This window comes from Bos grunniens, chromosome 24 (assembly GCF_055505025.1).
Source record: "Bos grunniens cultivar Pamir isolate PY7600 chromosome 24, Bosgru_T2T1.0, whole genome shotgun sequence".
Taxonomy (NCBI): Eukaryota; Metazoa; Chordata; class Mammalia; order Artiodactyla; family Bovidae; genus Bos; species Bos grunniens.
In genome coordinates, this window is record NC_141188.1 from 36,751,765 (window position 1) to 36,772,001 (window position 20,237).

The following is a 20,237-nucleotide window of genomic DNA, read 5'->3' on the forward strand; positions in this document are numbered from 1 at the left end:
TGCTTAGTGCTCCTTTGCTATTATCTTACAGAAAGTATAAGTAAAAATAATAGGTGATAGAATGATCGTCATAGGTACTCATAAGGCTTGAGTTTGTTGACCTTATTTATTTCCTAATTTAATCCTCATCTAGATATTTTTATCTTATTGGCCTTTCTTAAAAACATTTTTCTGACTTTTCTCCCCTCTTTTAAACCTCTCTACCCTCTTTATCTCAGGTGTTCATGTCTTCCAATTAAGATACTGAGTACGATGTTCACATTTCAAGATTAGGAGTTTTAGGGTGACAGTCGTCTTTGTTCTATTGTGTGGAATGTTACATCAGTATTTCCTTAGGTTAATAACATGTAGAATTATAAAATTGGACATTTTGAACTAATTTATATATTTGGCTTGATAATTTCCAACAATGGAGATTTTTCTGTTCAGTTGTAAATAATGGTTACAGTTACAGAATAGACTTACATAGGAATATTATCACTGCTTAGTGTGTTATGGAGAGAAATGATGCCACTAAATACGAATGATTGACGATATTGAAAACAGTCTCAGCTTTGTGACAGTGTTTTTGACCTTAGCTTTATTGAGGTATAAATAAAATATGGTATATAGAGAGTATAGTATAGTATATAGAGAGTAAAATTCACCTACTTTAGAGTTTGATGGATTTGGTTAACTTTATGCAGTCATGTCACCACTCCCACAGTCGAGATACAGACGTTCCAGCATTCTGCAGGTGACCTTTGGCCTGAAGCAGCACGCTAGCGTTTCATGATTTTTAGTGTATTTACAGAGTTGTGTAACTTCACCACAGTCTGATTTTGGAATATTTTCATCACCCCAGAAAGAAATGTGTTCCCATTTTCAGACATTCTCTTTTCCCATCTTCAGCCCTTGCAACCACTAATCTGTCTTAGATTGACCTTTTCTGGTACACAGAAGCACGTGATATGTGTTTTTCTGCGTCTGACTTATTTCCTTGAACATAAACATGGTCAGCTTTTGAGTTTTCATGAAATTTTTTTTTTTTTTTTTTACAGGGAATGACTGTACTAATGATGGGGTCAGCAGACGCTCTTCCTGAGGAACCCTCAGCTAAAACTGTCTTTGTAGAAGACATGACAGAAGAACAGTTAGCATCTGCTGTAAGACATGCCACGTTTTATATACCTGATTATTACTTTTTAAGAAACAGCAAGATGACTTTCAAAAAGTAGCATCTGTGCATTTTGAGGATTTAATTGACATCAGGATGCATGTTATCAGCAGTAAACCAAAGTTTTGTTTTTGAAATTGGCTCATGGGATCCTTTTCTAATTGAACAATTCATTACAAAGTCATTAATATCTGTAATAAAGGCATCTGGCAGACAGTGCTGTTAAAGTGTCTACTGTTACTTTATGGCAAAACAAGCTTAAAGAAGTTACATAGTTTAAATGCTGGGATATTTAAATTCTCAAAACCTTCCATGGTGAAAATACATACAGTTTATCCTTAATTTAAGAATGCAGTGTTGGTTTAGAAACTGGCCAACACATTCTTGTCAAATATTATTATTGTTTTTACTACCCAGCATTTATATAGTACCATTCATTTTCTGGAAGTGTTTCCTTTTTTTTAAATTTGTTTATTTATTTTGGCTGTGCCCGGTCTTTGTTGGGGCATGTGGGATCTAGGTCCCTGACCAGAGATTGAACTGGGTATCCTGCATTGGCTGTGCTGACTCTTAGCCACTGGACCACATGGGAAGTCTCCTTGAAGTATTTCAGTATATATTTTGTTACCCTCTTCTAGGGATAAACCTGCAGAGGAGGCAGGACTGATAAAATTCTTTATTTTCAAGAAGGGAATTAAAACACAAAATGATTGTCAGCATGATGCAAGTAAAACTTTTTTTGTTAGGAAAATAAAACATTGTTGGCATGGAATATAAATTGGTATGAGTTGGTAAATTGTTTGCTTCAAAGTGTTTAGTGATTTATATATGCTGTGTCATTTTATAAAATTGATTTAATCCTTTTCCTTATCAGATGGAGTTACCATGTGGATTGACAAACCTGGGTAATACTTGTTACATGAATGCCACAGTTCAGTGTATTCGTTCTGTGCCTGAACTCAAAGATGCCCTTAAAAGGTAAGACAGAAGAGAGACTGTATGTGTTTTTTGGGTAAAGAAGATTCACATTTGGATGAATAGTATTCTTTTGCACTTCTGTATATATTTAGTAGCTTGTAATATAATTCATCAAAAATTCACCCTGTTCATGTGTTCAATTAGATGGTCTTTATTATATTCACCAGAGTATGCAAGTATCCTACAATCTAATTTCAGAATACGCCCCTGCCCAGAAAAAACCCTCATGCTCTCTTCGTATACCTTTCCCACCTCCAGCTCTGGGCAGCCATTAGTACTTTTTGTCCTACAGATTTGCTGATTCGGGACATTTCATATCAGTGGGGTCATGCACTATATGCTCTTTTTGTGACTGGCTTCTTTCACTTAGCATACTGTTCTCCAGGTTTATCCATGCTGTAGCGTGTAAGGTCTACCCTGGTGGCTCAGACGGTAAAGAATCCGCCTGCAGTGCGGGAGACCTGGGTTCGATGCCTGGGTTGGGAAGATCCCCTGGAGGAAGGCACGGCAGTCCGCTCCAGTCGTCTTGCCTGGAGAATCCCATGGACAGAGGAGCCTGGAGGGCCACAGTCTGTGGGGTCGCAGAGTCGGACATGACTGAGCGACTAAGCACGCATAGCATATAGCAGTCCTTCACTGCTTTTAACGACTGAATAATAGTCCACTGTGGATATGCTCTTTTGGCTATCCAGTCATCAGTTGACGGACGTTTGGATTGTTGCCACGTTTTAGCTGGCATAAATGATGCTACAGTGAACATTCAAACACAAGTTTTTGTGCAGATGAGGTGTTCTCATTTCTCTTGGTTGTGAGTAGGTTGCTTGTTCACGTGGTAACTCTTAAACAACATTTGAGAAACTGCCAAACTGTTTTCCAAAGTACCATTTTACATCCTCTCCAGCAGTGCTCGAGAGCTCCCGATTTCTTTGCTTCTGTGCTAGTCTTTTTAAACAATATTCAGGTTTATTAAACAAGTTTTTAAAAGCTTCAGGCCGTTGTGTATAGTGCTGCTATAAACATTGGGGTGCATGTATCTTTTTGAATATAGTTTTGTCCAGATACATGCTTAGGAGTGGGATTGCTGGATCATATGGTAGCTCTGTTTTTAGTTTTCTAAGGAACCTTCATAAAGTTTTCCACAGTGGCTGCACCTACTTACATTCCCATCAGCAATGAGGAGGGTTCCCTTTTCTCTACACCATCTCCAGCCTTTGTTATATGTAGACTTTTTAATGATGGCCAGGACTGTTGTAAGGTGGTACCTCATTGTAGTTTTGATCTGCATCTCTCTAATAATTAGAAAAGTTGAGCATCTTTTCATGTGTCATCTATATGTCTTTGTAGAAATGTCTGTATAGGTCTTCTGCTCATTTTTGGATTGAGTTGGCCTTTTTTTGCTGTTAAGTTCAATGAGCTATTTGTATATTTTGGAAATTGATCCCTTGTTGATTGCGTCATTTGCGAATATTTTTTCCCATTCTTTTCATTTTGTTTATGGTTTTCTTGGCTGTGCGAAACCCAAGTTTGTTTTTAATAATTGAATTATATAGAAACATGTAGACATGAATTATCCCACAATGAACACATCCCTGTGACCAATACGGATCAACAGAATCCTGTTAGCACTCTGAAAATCCCTTCACCAATCCCTTCCAGTCCATGGCCCCCACCCTTCTTTCTAAAGTTGTTGTATTCACCTGACCTCATAGAGTAATTTTGCTTTTTTTGAACTCTGAACTCTGTATGAACAGAAACATACATATTATATGTTCATTTGAGTCCGGCTCATTATGTTTGGCTTTTCCATGTTTTGTGTGTGTGTTCATTTTTGTTCATGTCGTAGACTACACCATTGTATATACTACTAAATAATTACTCTTTTTTCTGTCAATGAATGTTTGAGTTGATCTGATCTATGATTGATTGGTAGTGAATATTTCACAAATGATCGAAATATAGTCAAGACATCCTCTTTTTGTAGGTGATAAAGTATAATAAGCATTAACTTTATTACATTCAGATTGTCTATATCATTTTTTTATTTATCGACTTGACAAAGATTGGGAAAAGTACTCTGTTGGTTCTTTTGTCTGTAAACACTCAGTATTTTTTTCTGTTAAACCTCTCAGTACTCATGTCCATTGTTCCTCTTCTCTAATTAATGGTTTTTCTTTGTAAAGTTCCTTATGAATGTTGTTTGGCTGATTGGATAGTCTTACCTTAATTAGGAATTATTTATTTTCTTGGCATAATATTGAGAGTTTTGGGGAAATGGTATTAATTATCTATGATCTTCCTATTTCCAGTTATTAAAAAAAAGATTGATAATTCATTAATGCATCTTTTATCATAAATGTTGAATAGTTACATCCTGTGTATGGCTGTGTGTATGCTCGTGTATGCCTGCTTAATTGTGTTTGACTTTTTGCGACGTTATGGACTGTAGCCCACCAGGTTCCCTCTGTCCATGGAATTTTCCAGGCAAGAATACTGGAGCACATTGACATTTCCTTCTCCGGGGATCTTCCGGACCCAGGGATTGAACCTACGTCTCTTAAGCCTGCTACATTGGCAGGCAGATCCTTTACCAGATGAGCCACTGGGAAAGCCCCTGTTACCCTGTTCAGTTCATTTCAGTTCAGTCGCTCAGTCATGCCCAACTCTTTGCGACCCCATGAATCGCAGCACGCCAGGCCTCCCTGTCCATCACCAACTCCCGGAGTTCACTCAGACTCACGTCCATTGAGTCAGTGATGCCATCCAGCCATCTCATCCTCTGTCCTCCCCTTCTCCTCCTGCCCCCAATCCCTCCCAGCATCAGTCTTTTCCAATGAGTCAACTCTTCGCATGAGGTGGCCAAAGTACTGGAGTTTCAGCTTCAGCATCATTCCCTCCAAAGAAATCCCAGGGCTGATCTCCTTCAGAATGGACTGGTTGGATCTCCTTGCAGTCCAGGGGACTCTCAAGAGTCTTCTCCAACACCACAGTTCAAAAGCATCAATTCTTCTGCACTCAGCCTTCTTCACAGTCCAACTCTCACATCCATACATGACCACAGGAAAAACCATAGCCTTGACTAGACGAACCTTTGTTGGCAAAGTAATATCTCTGCTTTTGAATATGCTCTCTAGGTTGGTCATAACTTTCCTTCCAAGGAGTAAGTGTCTTTTAATTTCATGGCTGCAGTCACCATCTGTAGTGATTTTGGAGCCCCCCAAAATAAAGTCTGACACTGTTTCCACTGTTTCTCCATCTATTTCCCATGAAGTGCTGGGACCGGATGCCATGATCTTCGTTTTCTGAATGTTGAGCTTTAAGCCAGCTTTCTCACTCTTCACTTTCACTTTCATCAAGAGGCTTTTTAGTTCTTCTTCACTTTCTGCAATAAGGGTTGTGTCATCTGCATATCTGAGGTTATTGATATTTCTCCCGGCAGTCTTGATTCTAGCTTGTGTTTCCTCCAGTCCAGCGTTTCTCATGATGTACTCTGCATAGAAGTTAAATAAGCAGGGTGATAATATATAGCCTTGACAAACTCCTTTTCCTATTTGGAACCAGTCTGTTGTTCCATGTCCAGTTCTAACTGTTGCTTCCTGACTTGCATACATGTTTCTCAAGAGGCAGGTCAGGTGGTCTGATATTCCCATCTCTTTCAGAGTTTTCCACAGTTTATTGTGATCCACACAGTCAAAGGCTTTGGCATATTCAATAAAGAAGAAATAAATGTTTTTCTGCAACGCTCTTGGTTTCTCCATGATCCAGCGGATATTGGCAATTTGATCTCTGGTTCCTCTGCCTTTTCTAAAACCAGCTTGAACATCTGGAAGTTCACGGTTCACGTATTGCTGAAGCCTGGCTTGGAGAATTTTGAGCATTACTTTACTAGCATGTGAGATGAGTGCAACTGTGTGGTAGTTTGAGAATTCTTTGGCATTGCCTTTCTTTGGGATTGGAATGAAAACTAACCTTTTCCAATCCTGTGGCCACTGCTGAGTTTTCCAAATTTGCTGGCATATTGAGTGCAGCACTTTCACAGCATCATCTTTCAGGATTTGAAATAGCACAACTGGAATTCCATCACCTCCACTATCTTTGTTCGTAGTGATGCTTTCTAAGGCCCACTTGACTTCACATTCCAGGATGTCTGGCTCTAGGTCAGTGATCACACCATCGTGATTATCTGGGTCGTGAAGATCTTTTTTGTACAGTTCTTCTGTGTATTCTTGCCACCTCTTATTAATATCTTCTGCTTCGGTTAGGTCCATGCAATTTCTGTCCTTTATCGAGCCCATCTTTGCATGAAATGTCCCCTTGGTGTCTCTAATCTTCTTGTTACCCTGTAGCGAGATGTAAATTCATAACAGCAGCCCATTATGTAATGGCATGGTTCAGTGATGTCATGGGGTGCACTTGCTTTATGAGTACTTCATTTTAACTTCAGAAGTACCCTTTAAAAGTCCTAAAGTGTCTGCCAGGGAAACTGTTACGATTTTTAATTTTTTAATGAACGTATATAATTTAGGGGCCTTCCCTGGTGGCTAAAAGAATCTAGCAGTAAAAGAATCTGCCTGCTAATGCAGGAGACATGGGTTTGATTCCTGGGTCAGGAAGATCCCTTGGAGAAAGAAATGGCAACCTGCTCCAGTATTCTTGCCTGGAGAATTGAATCCCATGGAAAGAGGAGCCTGGTGGGCTTATAGTCCATGGGGTTGCAAAGAGTTGGACACAACTGAGTAACTAACACTTTCACTCTCATGGATTATTGTATATTAAAAAAATTAAGAATATTTTAGTTGTAGGAGTTTCCAAAAGATCTAAACAAACAAGTGAAAAAAAACAAGACTCTTCAATTGAATATAATTTAACATTTTCTGTGACCTCTTTCATTCACTTATATAAGCACAGAGTTTTGTTTTGTTTTAATTGAAATATAATTTATATCTAGTGAAAGGTATGCATCTTAAGTGTTGGATGTGAGCAATTTTGATAAATTCTCTATGACTCATTTTACAGTCAAGTTAATGGAACATTGTTATCATCTCAGGTTGGTGTGGTGTTGTACTTTTCCTGGTCAGCTGCTCAGCTCTTTCCCGTTGCCCGGTGTTTAATATTATCTGAATGATAATTTCTGATCCTTTGTCATAAAATATTTGTTTAAGTAGATATGGTGATTTGAATATTTCCGTGGGTGACCAGTCCTTTGTACTGCTGTAAATTAACTGAGATTCATAAAAATGAATTTAGAAATCAGAAACTCCTCGAATAGAGGAGCCTGATAGGCTACCGTCCATAGGGTCACAGAGTTAGCGCATGTGCGTGCACACACACACACAGCTCATTTTATAGGTGAGGGAAATGACTAGAAATTTATTTTGTGTGTGTAAGAAATTAGTGCTGAATGTAGGCTTATTGATTTCCATTTAATGTTTTTGATCCAAAGCGTTTTTCTTCATTTATATAACAAATATAACAAAATTATATTTTGTTTTCTTTGTAATAATGGACATTAAATATGTACTTTCTTGTTATGCACAGTTTGTAGAAAATATTATAGATAAGTTAAGATGGGAAAGAATGTAAAGTAGGCTTTATTTACCTAAATTCTGCTTTTTCTTAGCAGTCCTTTTTGCCCATATAATTCTTAAAGGAACCAGGACTGGAAGAGAAGTAAAAATGGTGGGGACAGCTCAGGGAAACTTACAGTTGAGGGTGTCAGTGTCATAATGAGTCCTTTGAACTTGTTTCCTCCTGTCTGAGTTTCAGAATCTGTCTAACTCTGTCCTGCTGTTCATAGGTATGCAGGCGCCTTGAGAGCTTCAGGAGAGATGGCGTCCGCACAGTACATTACTGCAGGTCAGTATCTATATATTCTACCAAAAGCGTTTACTGAATACTTGCCTTCAAAATCAAAGAAGGCAAGTTAGTTTTAAAAGTGTTCAGGAAGTATGTTTAAGGATTTAAACATATTTCAGATTGCAGTATTCAGGAGTTCAGTACAAGGCAACCAAGTATAGGCTTAAAGGGAGGAGCATTGGGAGTGGTTACCTGATGTCCTGATAATGGCTCATTTGTAGCAGTTAAGCCTGCCTGTTTGATTTCTGGGCAGAAGTTGTGTGTTCTCTGTACTGAATGAATATACACTGCTTTGTTAGGAAGGCAAAGGCTGTCAAGGATAGAGAGACTTAGAGCACCAGCCAGAAGTTGTTTTTTATAGCTAGTTATTGCATTATGAAGTCTTCTGATGAATTCTTTAAGATTTAAAAACAATTTTTTTTCTTATTAGGGATCCAGCAATTGCAAAAGGAGTAGATATACTTAAAAATAATTAATACGCAGTGCTTTATTAATTGAGAATTAGTTTACAGTAGCTTGTATTTATATTAACTATGTCACTATTTTACTAAGCAGGTATTTGCTTTGTTTTTAAGCCCTTAGAGATTTGTTTGACTCCATGGATAAAACTTCTTCTAGTATTCCACCAATTATTCTACTGCAATTTTTGCACATGGCTTTTCCACAGTTTGCAGAGAAGGGCGAACAAGGACAGTATCTTCAGCAGGTAATCAGGGCAAGGTTCTGTGGTTTTCATTTTGTACGTGTAAAACTTAGGTGTCCTACACTGACTGACTAAGCTCTATTTGGAAATACAAATGCCAGTCCCCTCTAGTTCACACCACCATTATCTCTTGCCTGGAGAGGTGCAGTAGTCTGGTATCTGACCGTCTTGCTTCTGCCCTCTGTGGTGCTTCTCTACATAGCCTCCAGAGTCCTTTAAAGAATGTAAGATTATGTTGGTTCCCTTGTTTTCTGTCTTGGTCCTAAACAGTCTACTGCCTGCCTGCCTGCCTTTCTGAGCTTGTCATGTACCACTGTTCCCCTTGCAGTTCTCTCCAGATAAACCGGCTTCCTGGCTATTTAAAAAAAGAACTCTCCACATATCCTCTTTCTGTAGGGCCTTTGCTGTTTTTCCTTTGGCCGTCAGATAGGGATATGCCTTGCCTCCTCACCTCATTCAGGTCTCATGGGTCAAATGTCAAGGCATCAGAGAGGCTTTCCTTGACAGTCCTACTGAAATAGCACACTCCTCTTTCCCTAATCACTTCCTACTCCCATATTGCTTTTTTTTTTCTTCATAGCCCTCTTTACTTGAATTTGTTCTATTTTGTTTATTTATGTTCCCCACTAGGACTTTTTTCTACTCTGTTGACTGCTATGTAGTCCTTGTATCTAGAATGGTGTTTAGCATAATGAGTTCACTAAACATCTCTTGAATGAATAAACAAACTATTCTGGAATGCTTCACTGTTTTGAAGGTCATAAAATATTTAATTTGGCTTAATATTTAAAACAAAACAACTTTCTTCCCCTTCCCTAAGGAAACAGTAATTATTTTGGAAGTACTTTGTAAATCAAACACTGTATCTGCCCGGATTACTTACTATGTCACTTTTTAAATTACAGGATGCTAATGAGTGTTGGGTACAAATGATGCGAGTATTACAGCAGAAATTGGAAGCTATAGAGGATGATACTGTTAAAGAGGTAATTGAAATATATTTGTGTAGGCTTTGAGTTTCATTCCATCCCACCCTAAAAGTCTTGAAATAAGTTCATCTTAATAGATAGACATGTCCTTGAATACTTGAGATAAATGAATCTGTAGTTGGAATTTGACAGCTTGCATTTGACCCCTGACTTCAGTGTACTATTTACTAAATTTAATCCTTGCGCTTACTGAGCATCTGTAGTTTTTTGGTAATATTTTTTGATCAGTAGAAAGGTTTTGCAGACAGGGATTACATTTAAAAAAAACTTAAATATGTGTTACTAAACTGGATTGTGTGGGAGGTGATGTACATTAATACCCGTGTGAAGTAAAATTGGAATTTTTATTTCATCTGAATTTTTGCAGACAGATTCTTCATCTGCATCAGCAGTGACACCTTCTAAAAAGAAAAGTTTAATTGATCAGTTCTTTGGAGTTGAATTTGAGACGACGTATCCTTATGAGCCAAGATTCATATGGACTGTAATCATAACTTATTGAGTATGAATTGGTATAAATAGTATTGTTGACTGGATGGTGGGTGGGATATGAAGGAAAATTCTTTAGAGGTTTTTATGGTTAAAAAATATGGAAATTAGGAATTTGAAAAAATACCCATTGGAGTGATCTTGAAGTTTAGATAAATGGACTCTTTAAGGAGGACATTCGTTATTTTTTCCTAAGAATATCTTCAACAGAATGCTTCATTAATTCACCTCATAGAGAATTAATTTTTAATTGTATGAAATGGGATATATCAGCAAAATTACATACATGAAATGGAAGCAATTAATAAAACATGAATTTAGGAGAGCAGCATTTTCTAGATCATGGGTAGATTTATCTTTGAGTTATTAAGACCATTTTAAGACTATATAAATACCAAGTTATTTGCTGAGAGTTTATCCTTTTTCACACATTCATTACTCCATATTGTTGGTAAGTGAATGAGCATTTTTAAGTATTGAAATGAATCTCTGCTGGGAGACTAAAACGTTTTAAATACCAGTGAATGATGTTATTAATTTTAAAAGCATTGGGATAACTTATTTTGTTAGAGATTATATAGCAAATTGAACGGCTGTTGGTATATTCCTTAACTTACTTTGCACAGCATGAAATGTACAGAATCTGAAGAAGAAGAAGTCACTAAAGGAAAGGAAAGTCAGCTTCAGCTTAGCTGTTTCATCAATCAAGAAGTCAAGTATCTTTTTACAGGACTTAAGTTGGTAAGGATAATTACAGTTTATCCACATGGTTTGTGGATTCTTTTACTTGCAAATATACCTACTTGCTAACTTTTATTTATAACCCCAACATCAATACTCATGGTTCTTTCATGGTCACCTGTAGACATGTGCAAGGTGGCAAGAATTCTGAGATGTGTGAGTCACACTGTCTCACCTGAGGCCCTCTGCCTTCTTGTTTCAGTGGAAACTAGTGTGCTCCTTGCAGTAATTTCAGTGCCACGTTTCTTGAATTTTTGTGCTTCTTGTAGGTGATCTTGCTGTGGATAGTGGCCTTCTGGCATGCTGCTAAAGTGCCGTCTGGTGTTCTAAGCGCAGGAAGGTGGCGATGGCCTTAAGGAGAGAAAACGTTGGTTAGATCAGCTTCATTCAGGGTTGAGTTACAGTGTACTTGGCTGTGAGTTCAGTGTTACTGCGTCAGCAGTGTGTGTTAAGGTGTCATTACACAGCAGAAAGACTCATAAAACAAGGCTGTATATTGATGGGTTGACAAAAATGTTATGACCAGAGGCTCGAAGGAGGCCTCAGGGGGCATTGTAATGAGGATATATTAATACTGGCGAGATAGACACTGGGATTGGCCCGTGCAGATGAGGGCCTGTAGACATTCTGCCATTGCAGTAGGATTGCAGTCGAGGCCCTAGAATTTAAGTGACTTTATTGGTTGGTGGCAAAGCCAGATCTAAAACTTGATTTTCTCACTATTCAGTTAGTTCTGTCTCCCCACTGCCATGCCGAAAAACCCACCCTAGTGGGCACATTGATAAAATAGAACAATTTTGCTTGCCTGTCATTTATTTGATAGTTTGGGGGAATATGTACATCTCTCAATTTTTTTTTTAAACTTTGGCTGCACCGTGCAGCTTATGGGATCTTAGTTCTCCCACTAGGAATTGAACCCATGCCCCCTCGACAATGAAAGCTCAGAGTCCTAACCACTGGACCACCAGGGAATTCCTCAGTATTCCTAAGTATGCACATCTATTGAAGGATAGTCAGTGAATTGGGGCAAGTTTCGTGGCATCAAAATGTTAATTAGAGAGTATGGGATAGAATATTTTGACAAGGACTTTCCAGGTTATTTTCTTAATAATTTTATAAAATTCAATGAAAGCTAAGTATACCTGGAATATCTTGATGATGGTGGATTGATGATAGTAATACATAGTTAACCTGATCAGTAAGCTCTAGTACATGGGGATGCAAAGAGTTGGACATAACTGAGCACTTTAAAAATTTTACAAAGTACCAGATACGCTTTCACATTTTCATGAGATGTTAACATTAATTGTCTTGGTATTTTTAGATGCTTTGTCATCATTGGTTTTATCCTTGAGTAATTTTGCTCCACATTTCTTTACCTCTTCATTGTTGAGTAAACTTGGTTAAATGTTAAAAACCTACTCCATAGTGATTCCTTTCGTAATGTGGGTAGTAATTTTTAAAAATCAAACCTGGAACAATTTTTATGCGAGTATAAGACGATTTTGCTGCTGTTGCTGCTTAGTCACTCAGTTGTGTCTGACTCTTTGCAACCATATGGGCTGTAGCCTGTGAGGCTTCCCTGTCCATGGGATTTTCCAGGCAAGCATATGGCAGCGGGTTGCCAGTTCTATTCCAGGGGATCTTCCTGACCCGGGGATCAAACGTGAGTCTCTGGCGTCTCTGCATTGGCAGGTGGATTCTTTACCACTGCCACCAGCTGGGAAGCCCCCAACATGCTTACTGAACATAGACTATGTACCAAATAGTTCTCCAAGTTTTCTTCATGTGTTAACTCATGCAGTTCTGACACCAGCACTGCGACGAAGTGCTGTCACTACCAGTACAGATGATGCCCAGAGGGAGACCTGTGTTGCTCAGTGCCACCCAGGCTGTAAGGATGGAAAGGCGGACACTGGTTAGAAGATGCAAGGGCTGAAGGCTTTCCCACATCTATTAGATTAACAGGTTTTCTGTGTTGTGACTTTCTCAAATTTAACAATAATTGATTGGTTCTGGAAGGCTTAGCTACATAAAACATAAAGAACAAGAGTTATTTACATTCTCTTCCTTTTCCTCTAATACAAATATTCTGACGATCTGTAAATAGAAGAATACCATGAAAGGTTTCCTTATGTTGTATAAAACACAGTATAAAGTCTCAGAATCTGACCATTTGGATCATAAATTAAAAGACTCAAATATTTACATTCTGAAGAGTTCATGCAAGTAAAGACAAATTATTTTTATGCCTTTTAAGAACTAAACCATATCTAAAAGCCTTCTCACTTTGTCTTCATTCAGAGTATTTCTCAGGGGTATAAATCTGTTGATATACTATACGTTATCTCTTAAATAGTCCTAAGTTTTCAAAGAGTTAAAGATATAATTCTGTATTGCAGAAGACATTTTTTAATGTTTGGTCTTCTGTTCTTTTTTAGCGACTTCAGGAAGAAATCACCAAACAGTCTCCAACATTGCAAAGAAATGCTTTGTACATCAAATCTGTAAGTTTTGGAATCCAATTCCATTTAATCGAAAGGTTGCTGGTTAATTAATGTTACCCAGACTTTGTTTTTACCAAACTGAGGAATTAGAAACTTGTGTGGCGTTTGCATGTTATAGAATTTCTTTCCATTTTCTCTCCTCAGTCAAAGATCAGCCGGTTACCTGCTTACTTAACTATTCAGATGGTTCGATTTTTTTACAAAGAGAAGGAATCTGTGAATGCTAAAGTTCTTAAGGTTAGTAATAAATTTACTGTAATAATTATAATTTTTTGAAGGTAATTCCTTATTTACAGTAGATTTCTTTATTCTTTTAGAACTCACTTCAAAATACTATACAGAAGTTATTAACATTAGATAAGTGGTTATTAATCAGGAATATATATTGGAATTGTCTGTTTTCCCTTTTCTTTTAACATACGCATGCCTCCCCCTCAGCCCTGTCCAAGCATCTGATTAAGGGGGGCCTCGGGTCTTAGATTTTTCAAGAGTCCCAGGTAATTCTGATGGATGCCCTCCTGTCCCCAGTAGTACCACTAAACCAGATCCTCAGTTGCAGAGATACCGGTAGGTTTGGGGACAGGAGTGGGCTAAGCGGTAGTGTAACACACTGTCATCTGTGTGATTCCTTTCTTCCAGGTGAAGGGAAAGTGTTAAATTACTGGTGCCCAAAGAATAATCATTTGATGTCAGAGCCAGCCTTAGGATTTGTCCGTTTCATTGAACTGTAGCTCTGCAGTGTATCCATAGAGTCTCTGATCCTTTGGGAAGGGGTATATAATTCTAACCTCTTGAGCTGAATTTCATTAATACATTTTCAGATATACTTAGGTTTGTACAAGCAGGTTAAATGTAGTTGAAGTAATCTGCTAGTTTAGTATTTCTGAAATGCTTCATTTGTTGTTTAAAATTTTGGTAGCTCCTCTGTAGTTAGTTTGATAAGGGTTAAAATGTTGACAGAAAAGTTCAAAAGAATTTTTGTCTTAAAATTAGGGCCAGATTGAAAATAAGCACTATAGTTTCAACTGCATGGGTCTCCACATGATTTTTATAGGTCTTATTTTCAGCTTTATTTGACTATGAAAGCAGTAATGTAAAAGTGTGGTAAATATTTTGAGTAACTACCTTTTTAATTCTGTTCGCACTTTTTATTTTTGGTTTGTATATAGGATGTGAAATTTCCTCTTATGTTGGATGTGTATGAACTATGTACACCAGAACTTCAAGAGAAAATGGTTTCTTTTCGATCAAAATTCAAGGATCTAGAGGATAAAAAAGTAAATCAGCAGCCAAAGACAGTAAGTTCTTATTGTTCATTTTCTGACCTTAACATGTTTATCTTTACTCTGTGTTCAGTATTCACTGTATATTGTTAATCTGTTAGTACTAATGGGTGAGTCTGTATTTGGCATATATACAAATCCTACATGTATTGGTGAAGCCCTTAAAGTTTTAGATATATTTTAGCATAAGGAAAAGGACTCTAGCTATGCTGAATGGGTCCTTTATGATAGAATGAACATAATATTTCCTTTTCCCCTAAAATTTGCAGCTTATATTCTTTTAAAGTTTATTTCCTCAAAGCATTTCACATAACGTCTTGCCTTGTAAAATTTAGTGTATTTTATTATTTTCCTTGTAAGACATGACGTTATCTTCATTTCTTAAAATGGATTGGTGTCACAGAATATTGTTTCCTTTATGCCCACTGTGACAACTAAATTTGTATCTTCTAATAAGTGCTAATGGTATGCCTGTAACTGTTAAAATTATAACCTTAGCAACTTTATATTTAATAAATTGTATATTTTAAATTCAGAGAAGGCACAGCTGAATTACATGTTTTCTTGAAAAGGAAAAAGATATTTCCTGGTAACTAGGAATATTTCCAGTGTGATATTACATACCAGATTTTAAAATTAAATTCTTCTGCAGGTTTTGTGTGTCTGTTAAGAGGAATTTTTAAAATTAAACTTCAAGATAATTGTAGAATCACATGCAGTTGTAAGAAATAATAGAGTTCCTCGTTTCTCCTAGTGGTAACAGCTTGCAAAACTATAATATAATGTCGTAGCTGGAATATTGACATTGATACGGTCTAGGTGCAGTACGTTTTTCTCATCACAAAGATCTCTCTCGCTGCCCCTTTGTAGCCAAGTCCACTTTCCGCTACCCCCTTCATTCTTATCAGCAATGTCTGCCAATCTATTTTCTTTGAATTCTTGCCAGAACCTGGTAGTGTCACTATTATTTTAGCCGTTTGTGTAGGTTTGCTTGATGTGGCCTGAAGGCTAATGATGTTGAGCACGTCTTCATGTGTTTCTTTGGCATCTATGTGCCCTCTTTGATGTCTCTTCATATTTTCTGTGTGTGTATGTGTTAGTTGCTCAGTTGTGTCCAACTCTTTGTGACCCTATGAACTGTAGCCCACCAGGCTCCTCTGTCCATGGAATTCTCCAGGCAAGAACACTGGAATGGGTTGCCAGTCCCTTCTCTTGGGGAATCTTCTTGACCCAGGGGTTGAACCCAGGTCTCCTGAATTGCAGGTAGATTCTTTATAATCTGAGCCACCAGGAAAACCCCTTGTTTTTCTACCCACTTGCCATTTGGTCTTTTACTCTTGAATTTGGGGAGTTCTTTATATTCTAATACTAATCCTATGTCAGATACATGGTTTCTGAATATTTTCTCCCAGCCTGTAGCTTCGTCTTTTCATCCTATTAACAGGGTCTTTTGAAGAGGAAAATTTAAAAAATTTTGTTATAGTTCAACCTGTTTTTTTCTTCAGTCACTCTTGCTTTTAGTGTTATATCTAAGAAACCATTACCTAGTCACAGGCCATGGAAGGTTATGTTTTCTTCTAAGGTTTTCATAGTTCCTCCATTTAGGCTTTTTGATTCATTCTGGGTTAATTTTTGTATGTGAGATGAGGTACAGGTCCAGATCCTATTGCATGTGAACATTCAGTTGTCCCAGCACTACTTGTTGAAAAGACTATTCTCTTCCCATTGAAAGGTCTTTGCACCCTTGTAGTGAACCAGTTGACTATAGATGTGAGTGTATTTCTGGACCCTCAGTTTTTTTCTGTTGGTATGTCTGTCCTTAGGCCGATACTGCAGTCTTTTTTTTTTTTTTTAAGTGATTTTATTTAGCTTTGACTGTGCTCTTTGTTGCTCCCTGGACTTTTCTTTAGTTGTGGCGAGTGGGAGCTGCTCTCCCGTTGTGGTGTCCAGGCTTCTCGCTGCAGTGGCTTCTTTCGTTGCAGAGCACGTGGGCTCAGAGTTGCAGTTCAAGGGCTCCGTAGTTACATTGAATGGACTTAGTTGCTTAGCGTCATGTGGGATCTTCCCAGATCAGAGATTGAACCCATGTGCCCTGTGCTGCCAGGCGAATTCTTTACCACTGAGCCACCAGGGAAGCCCAGTACTACAGTCTTGATTACTGTGGTTTTGTAGTAAGGATTATAGCAAAGTACGAAACTTCCAACTTTGTTCTTCGACATTGTTTTGACATTTTTGAGTCCCTTTTATTTCCATACCTATTTTAGGATGAGCTTGTCCATTTCTTCAAAAACAGCTGGAATTTTGATAGAGATTGCATTGAATCTGTAGATCGATTTGGGGAGTATTTCCATTTTAATAGTATTAAGCTTTAAAATCCATGAATTTACTATGTCTTTTGATTTATGTAAGTCATTAAGTTTTTCAACAGTTTAATAATTTTCAGTGTACATTTCTTGTACTTTAAATTTATTTGTAGCTATTTTATTATTTTTGATGTTTTTGTAAATGACATTTTCTAATTTCATTTTTGCATTCATTATAATTGATTTTTGTATATTGGTCTTTATCTACTTTGTTGAAACAGTTTATTCATTTTTTTTTCCTCTTATTTTTTTGAGAGATTGTATAGAATTGATGTTGTCTCTTAAACGTTTGGTAGAATTGTCTTGGACTGATAATCTTAGCCTGGAGAGTTCTTTTTCAGGAGTTTTTAAATTAAAAATTCAACTTTAGTTACGGGCTATACAAATAATTTATATCACATTTGGTTTGTGGAATTGTCCATTTCATCTAGTCAGTTTTACATGTGTAGAGCTGTTCCTGTTATTCAGGTGTTTGCAGGGTGTAAGTGGTACCCTGTTACATTCCTGATATTGGTAATTTGTGTCTTTTTTTCCTTTTGTCAGTCTTCCTAGAGGATTGTTTTTTTTGCTCTTTTCAAAGAATTAGCATGTTGGTTTTTTTTTTTTTTCCTGTTTTTCTGCATCTAATTTGATTGATTTCCACTTTCATTATTTCCTTTCTTCTTCTTGCTTTGGGTTTATTTTCCTTCTCTTTTCTAGGTCCTTAAGTTGTGGGAACTTGGATTTTTATTTCAGACTTCCTGTTTTCAAATATTAGTGGTGTAAATTTCCCTCCTGGCAGTGCTTTCAGATTGTGTCCTACAAATTGTTGTACTGCATTTCTATTTTCATTATGTTCCTTGTATTTTTAATAAATTTCCCTTGAGACTTCCCTTTGACCTTGGGTCATTCAGAAGTGTCTTGTTCAGTTTACATGTGTTTGGAAAATTTCCTGTTACTTTTTACCGATTCTGGTTTGAGTCCATTGTGAGAAAACACATGTGGGTGATTTAAATTCCTTTAAGTTGTTGGGGTTTGCTTTGTGGCTCAGGATGTGATCTGTCTTCATATCTATTCCCTGGGCACTTGAAAAGAACATATACTTCACTGTTGTTGAGGGAAGTATTTTGTGGTGTTGATTAGGTCCAGTTGGTTGCTGGTGGTGCTGGATTTCCTGTACCCTCGCTGTCTTCTGTCTAGTTGTTCGTCAGTTGTTGAGGAGCGGTGAAGTCTTCAAGTAAAGTTGTGGGTTTGTATGTGTCACCGTTCGGTTCTGTTAGCTTTGGCTTTTCACTTTTTTTCTTTTGGCTTTTTTTCTTTGGCTTTTCACAGTTTTCTAACTGTATTTGGTGTGTACACGCTTAGTTAGGGTGGCTGTCTTGGTGGAATGGTTCTTTTATTATGTAGTGTGTCCCTCTCTGTTCTTGGTAATTCTCTTTGTTTTCAAGTCTACTTTGTTTGCCGTTAATTTTTCCATTTCTTTCTGTTAGTATTTGCATGATACATCTTTTTCCATTCTTTTACTTTAAATTTGCCCTTATTATATTTGAAGGTGGTTTCCTATATTTTGCCTTCTGTTCTGTTTTTTGTTTCTCTTTTTTCCGTACTGTCAGTTACGTGAACATTTTTTAGAATTCTAATTTGGTTTACATATCATGTTTTTCTAATGTAGTTCCTTGTGTAGCTTTTTTTGTAGTTGCTCTAGGAGTTTACTAACTATATAAAGGCGTGGTTGACCTAACTGCCTTTTTGTTGTAAGATTCTTTGGCTTCTTGTCACTTTAGCTGGCACTGTCTGCATTATCATAGATTTTAAAGAACTTTGTGTCCATATGCCTAAATAAGTTGTTTGTATTACATGCTGGAATGGATTGAGGCAAGGGAGTTCCCACCAAAGATTCTTGTCTAAAGTTATGAATCTTTTTAATTGCTGAATTAAATAGTTCATTTGGACTGAAGTGGCAGGTGGCCATGGCTTAGTAGATTTAATATAAGTTGCTGTAATTCTACTTCTGTTTTTGTGAGGCAGCTCTTTCTCCTCATCTACATGGTTTGATAGTGTGGGCAAAGCGGCAGAATTGACTTTCTTTCTTTCTACCCTAGACGGTGTTTGTCTGGACTCTCTTCACTGATGTGCCCTTGGTTTAGTGGTTTGTAGTTGGTCCTGTAATCAGGATCTGCTGCTATACCTATGAGATTGTATAATGTTCAAAAGTAGGACTTCGGGATTTACAGTTTTATGTTAACTGTTGTTGCTGTCGTGTCCGACTCTTTGTGACCCCGTGGACCGCAGCGTGCCAGGCTTCCCTGTCCTGCACCATCTCCCAGAGCTTGCTCAAACCCATCCATTGAGTTCGTGAGGCTCTCCAGCTGTCTCGCCCTCTGTCATCCCCTTCTCCTTCTGCCTTCAATCTTTCCCAGCATCAGTGTCTTTTCTAATGGGTCAGCTCTTCAGATCAGGTGGCCAAAATATTGTTAATTATAGTTAAATCATTTTAGCACTGTGTAAGGGAGATCATATTTTTCCTTTGTTTTGCCTTGGTGATTTTTATTATAGATAATAAATGTTTGTGGAGATATATACTTTAAGAGAATATAAATTTTAATTCCAGTACCATGCAAATTAAAAAAAATTTTTTTCCCTTAGGGTGACAAAGACAGTAGTCCCCAAAAAGAAGTTAAGTATGAGCCCTTTTCTTTTGCTGATGGTGAGTGAAATCTTCATTTCAACTGAGTTTTACTCTGTGTAGGCTTTTTTAAAAAAAATTTACTGTCTTGCCACATAATCTGTTTCCAATACCAAGCTTAAAAATAGTTGTGTTTCTTAAAGTATAATTTACCTTAATATGAGATAGTAAAAAAATCACTTTTCAGTGAATATATGTTCTGTAAATGATAGCATACTTATCTTTCATGAAGCTTTAAGTGCACCATAGTCTCTTAACTGGATTTTAATAATAAGGTAGTATTCTGTAGGCTAAACTTAAGTTGTTCTTCCTTGTCACGTAACTTGAGAAAGCACATATCTGTTCATATCTAATATTAGTGGATTTATGTCTTTCTTTAGACATTGGCTCCAATAATTGCGGATACTATGATTTACAAGCAGTGCTAACGCATCAGGGAAGGTCTAGCTCTTCAGGCCATTATGTATCATGGGTGAAAAGGAAACAAGGTAAAGATTCTGGTTTGTTTGT

General features: G+C 37.3%; 1 protein-coding gene and 1 long non-coding RNA gene across 4 annotated transcripts in view; one reads left to right on the top strand and one right to left on the bottom strand.

The window, feature by feature from the left end:
* The window catches only part of USP14 (ubiquitin specific peptidase 14), a 41,963-nt gene that overhangs the window by 17,895 nt on the left and 3,831 nt on the right, over positions 1-20,237 (top strand). For both annotated transcript variants that reach the window (XM_086373041.1, XM_086373040.1), the window contains exons 4-15: positions 1,041-1,145; positions 2,031-2,134; positions 7,929-7,987; positions 8,563-8,693; positions 9,596-9,676; positions 10,047-10,132; positions 10,795-10,909; positions 13,351-13,416; positions 13,561-13,653; positions 14,586-14,714; positions 19,688-19,748; positions 20,108-20,215. In XM_086373041.1, coding sequence (XP_086229167.1) covers positions 1,041-1,145; positions 2,031-2,134; positions 7,929-7,987; positions 8,563-8,693; positions 9,596-9,676; positions 10,047-10,132; positions 10,795-10,909; positions 13,351-13,416; positions 13,561-13,653; positions 14,586-14,714; positions 19,688-19,748; positions 20,108-20,215 — 1,138 coding nt within the window. The remainder of the gene's footprint in view (positions 1-1,040; positions 1,146-2,030; positions 2,135-7,928; positions 7,988-8,562; positions 8,694-9,595; positions 9,677-10,046; positions 10,133-10,794; positions 10,910-13,350; positions 13,417-13,560; positions 13,654-14,585; positions 14,715-19,687; positions 19,749-20,107; positions 20,216-20,237) is intronic.
* LOC147346059 (uncharacterized) lies at positions 5,671-12,807 on the bottom strand. 2 transcript variants are annotated; one of them, XR_015153892.1, is made up of 3 exons: positions 12,672-12,807; positions 11,085-11,260; positions 5,671-6,471 (listed from the first exon to the last, which is right to left on the bottom strand). It is a non-coding gene; the product is annotated as an uncharacterized LOC147346059 (long non-coding RNA). The 2 variants fall into 2 exon arrangements; XR_015153891.1 differs by lacking the exon at positions 5,671-6,471 and having other exon boundaries at positions 10,392-11,260.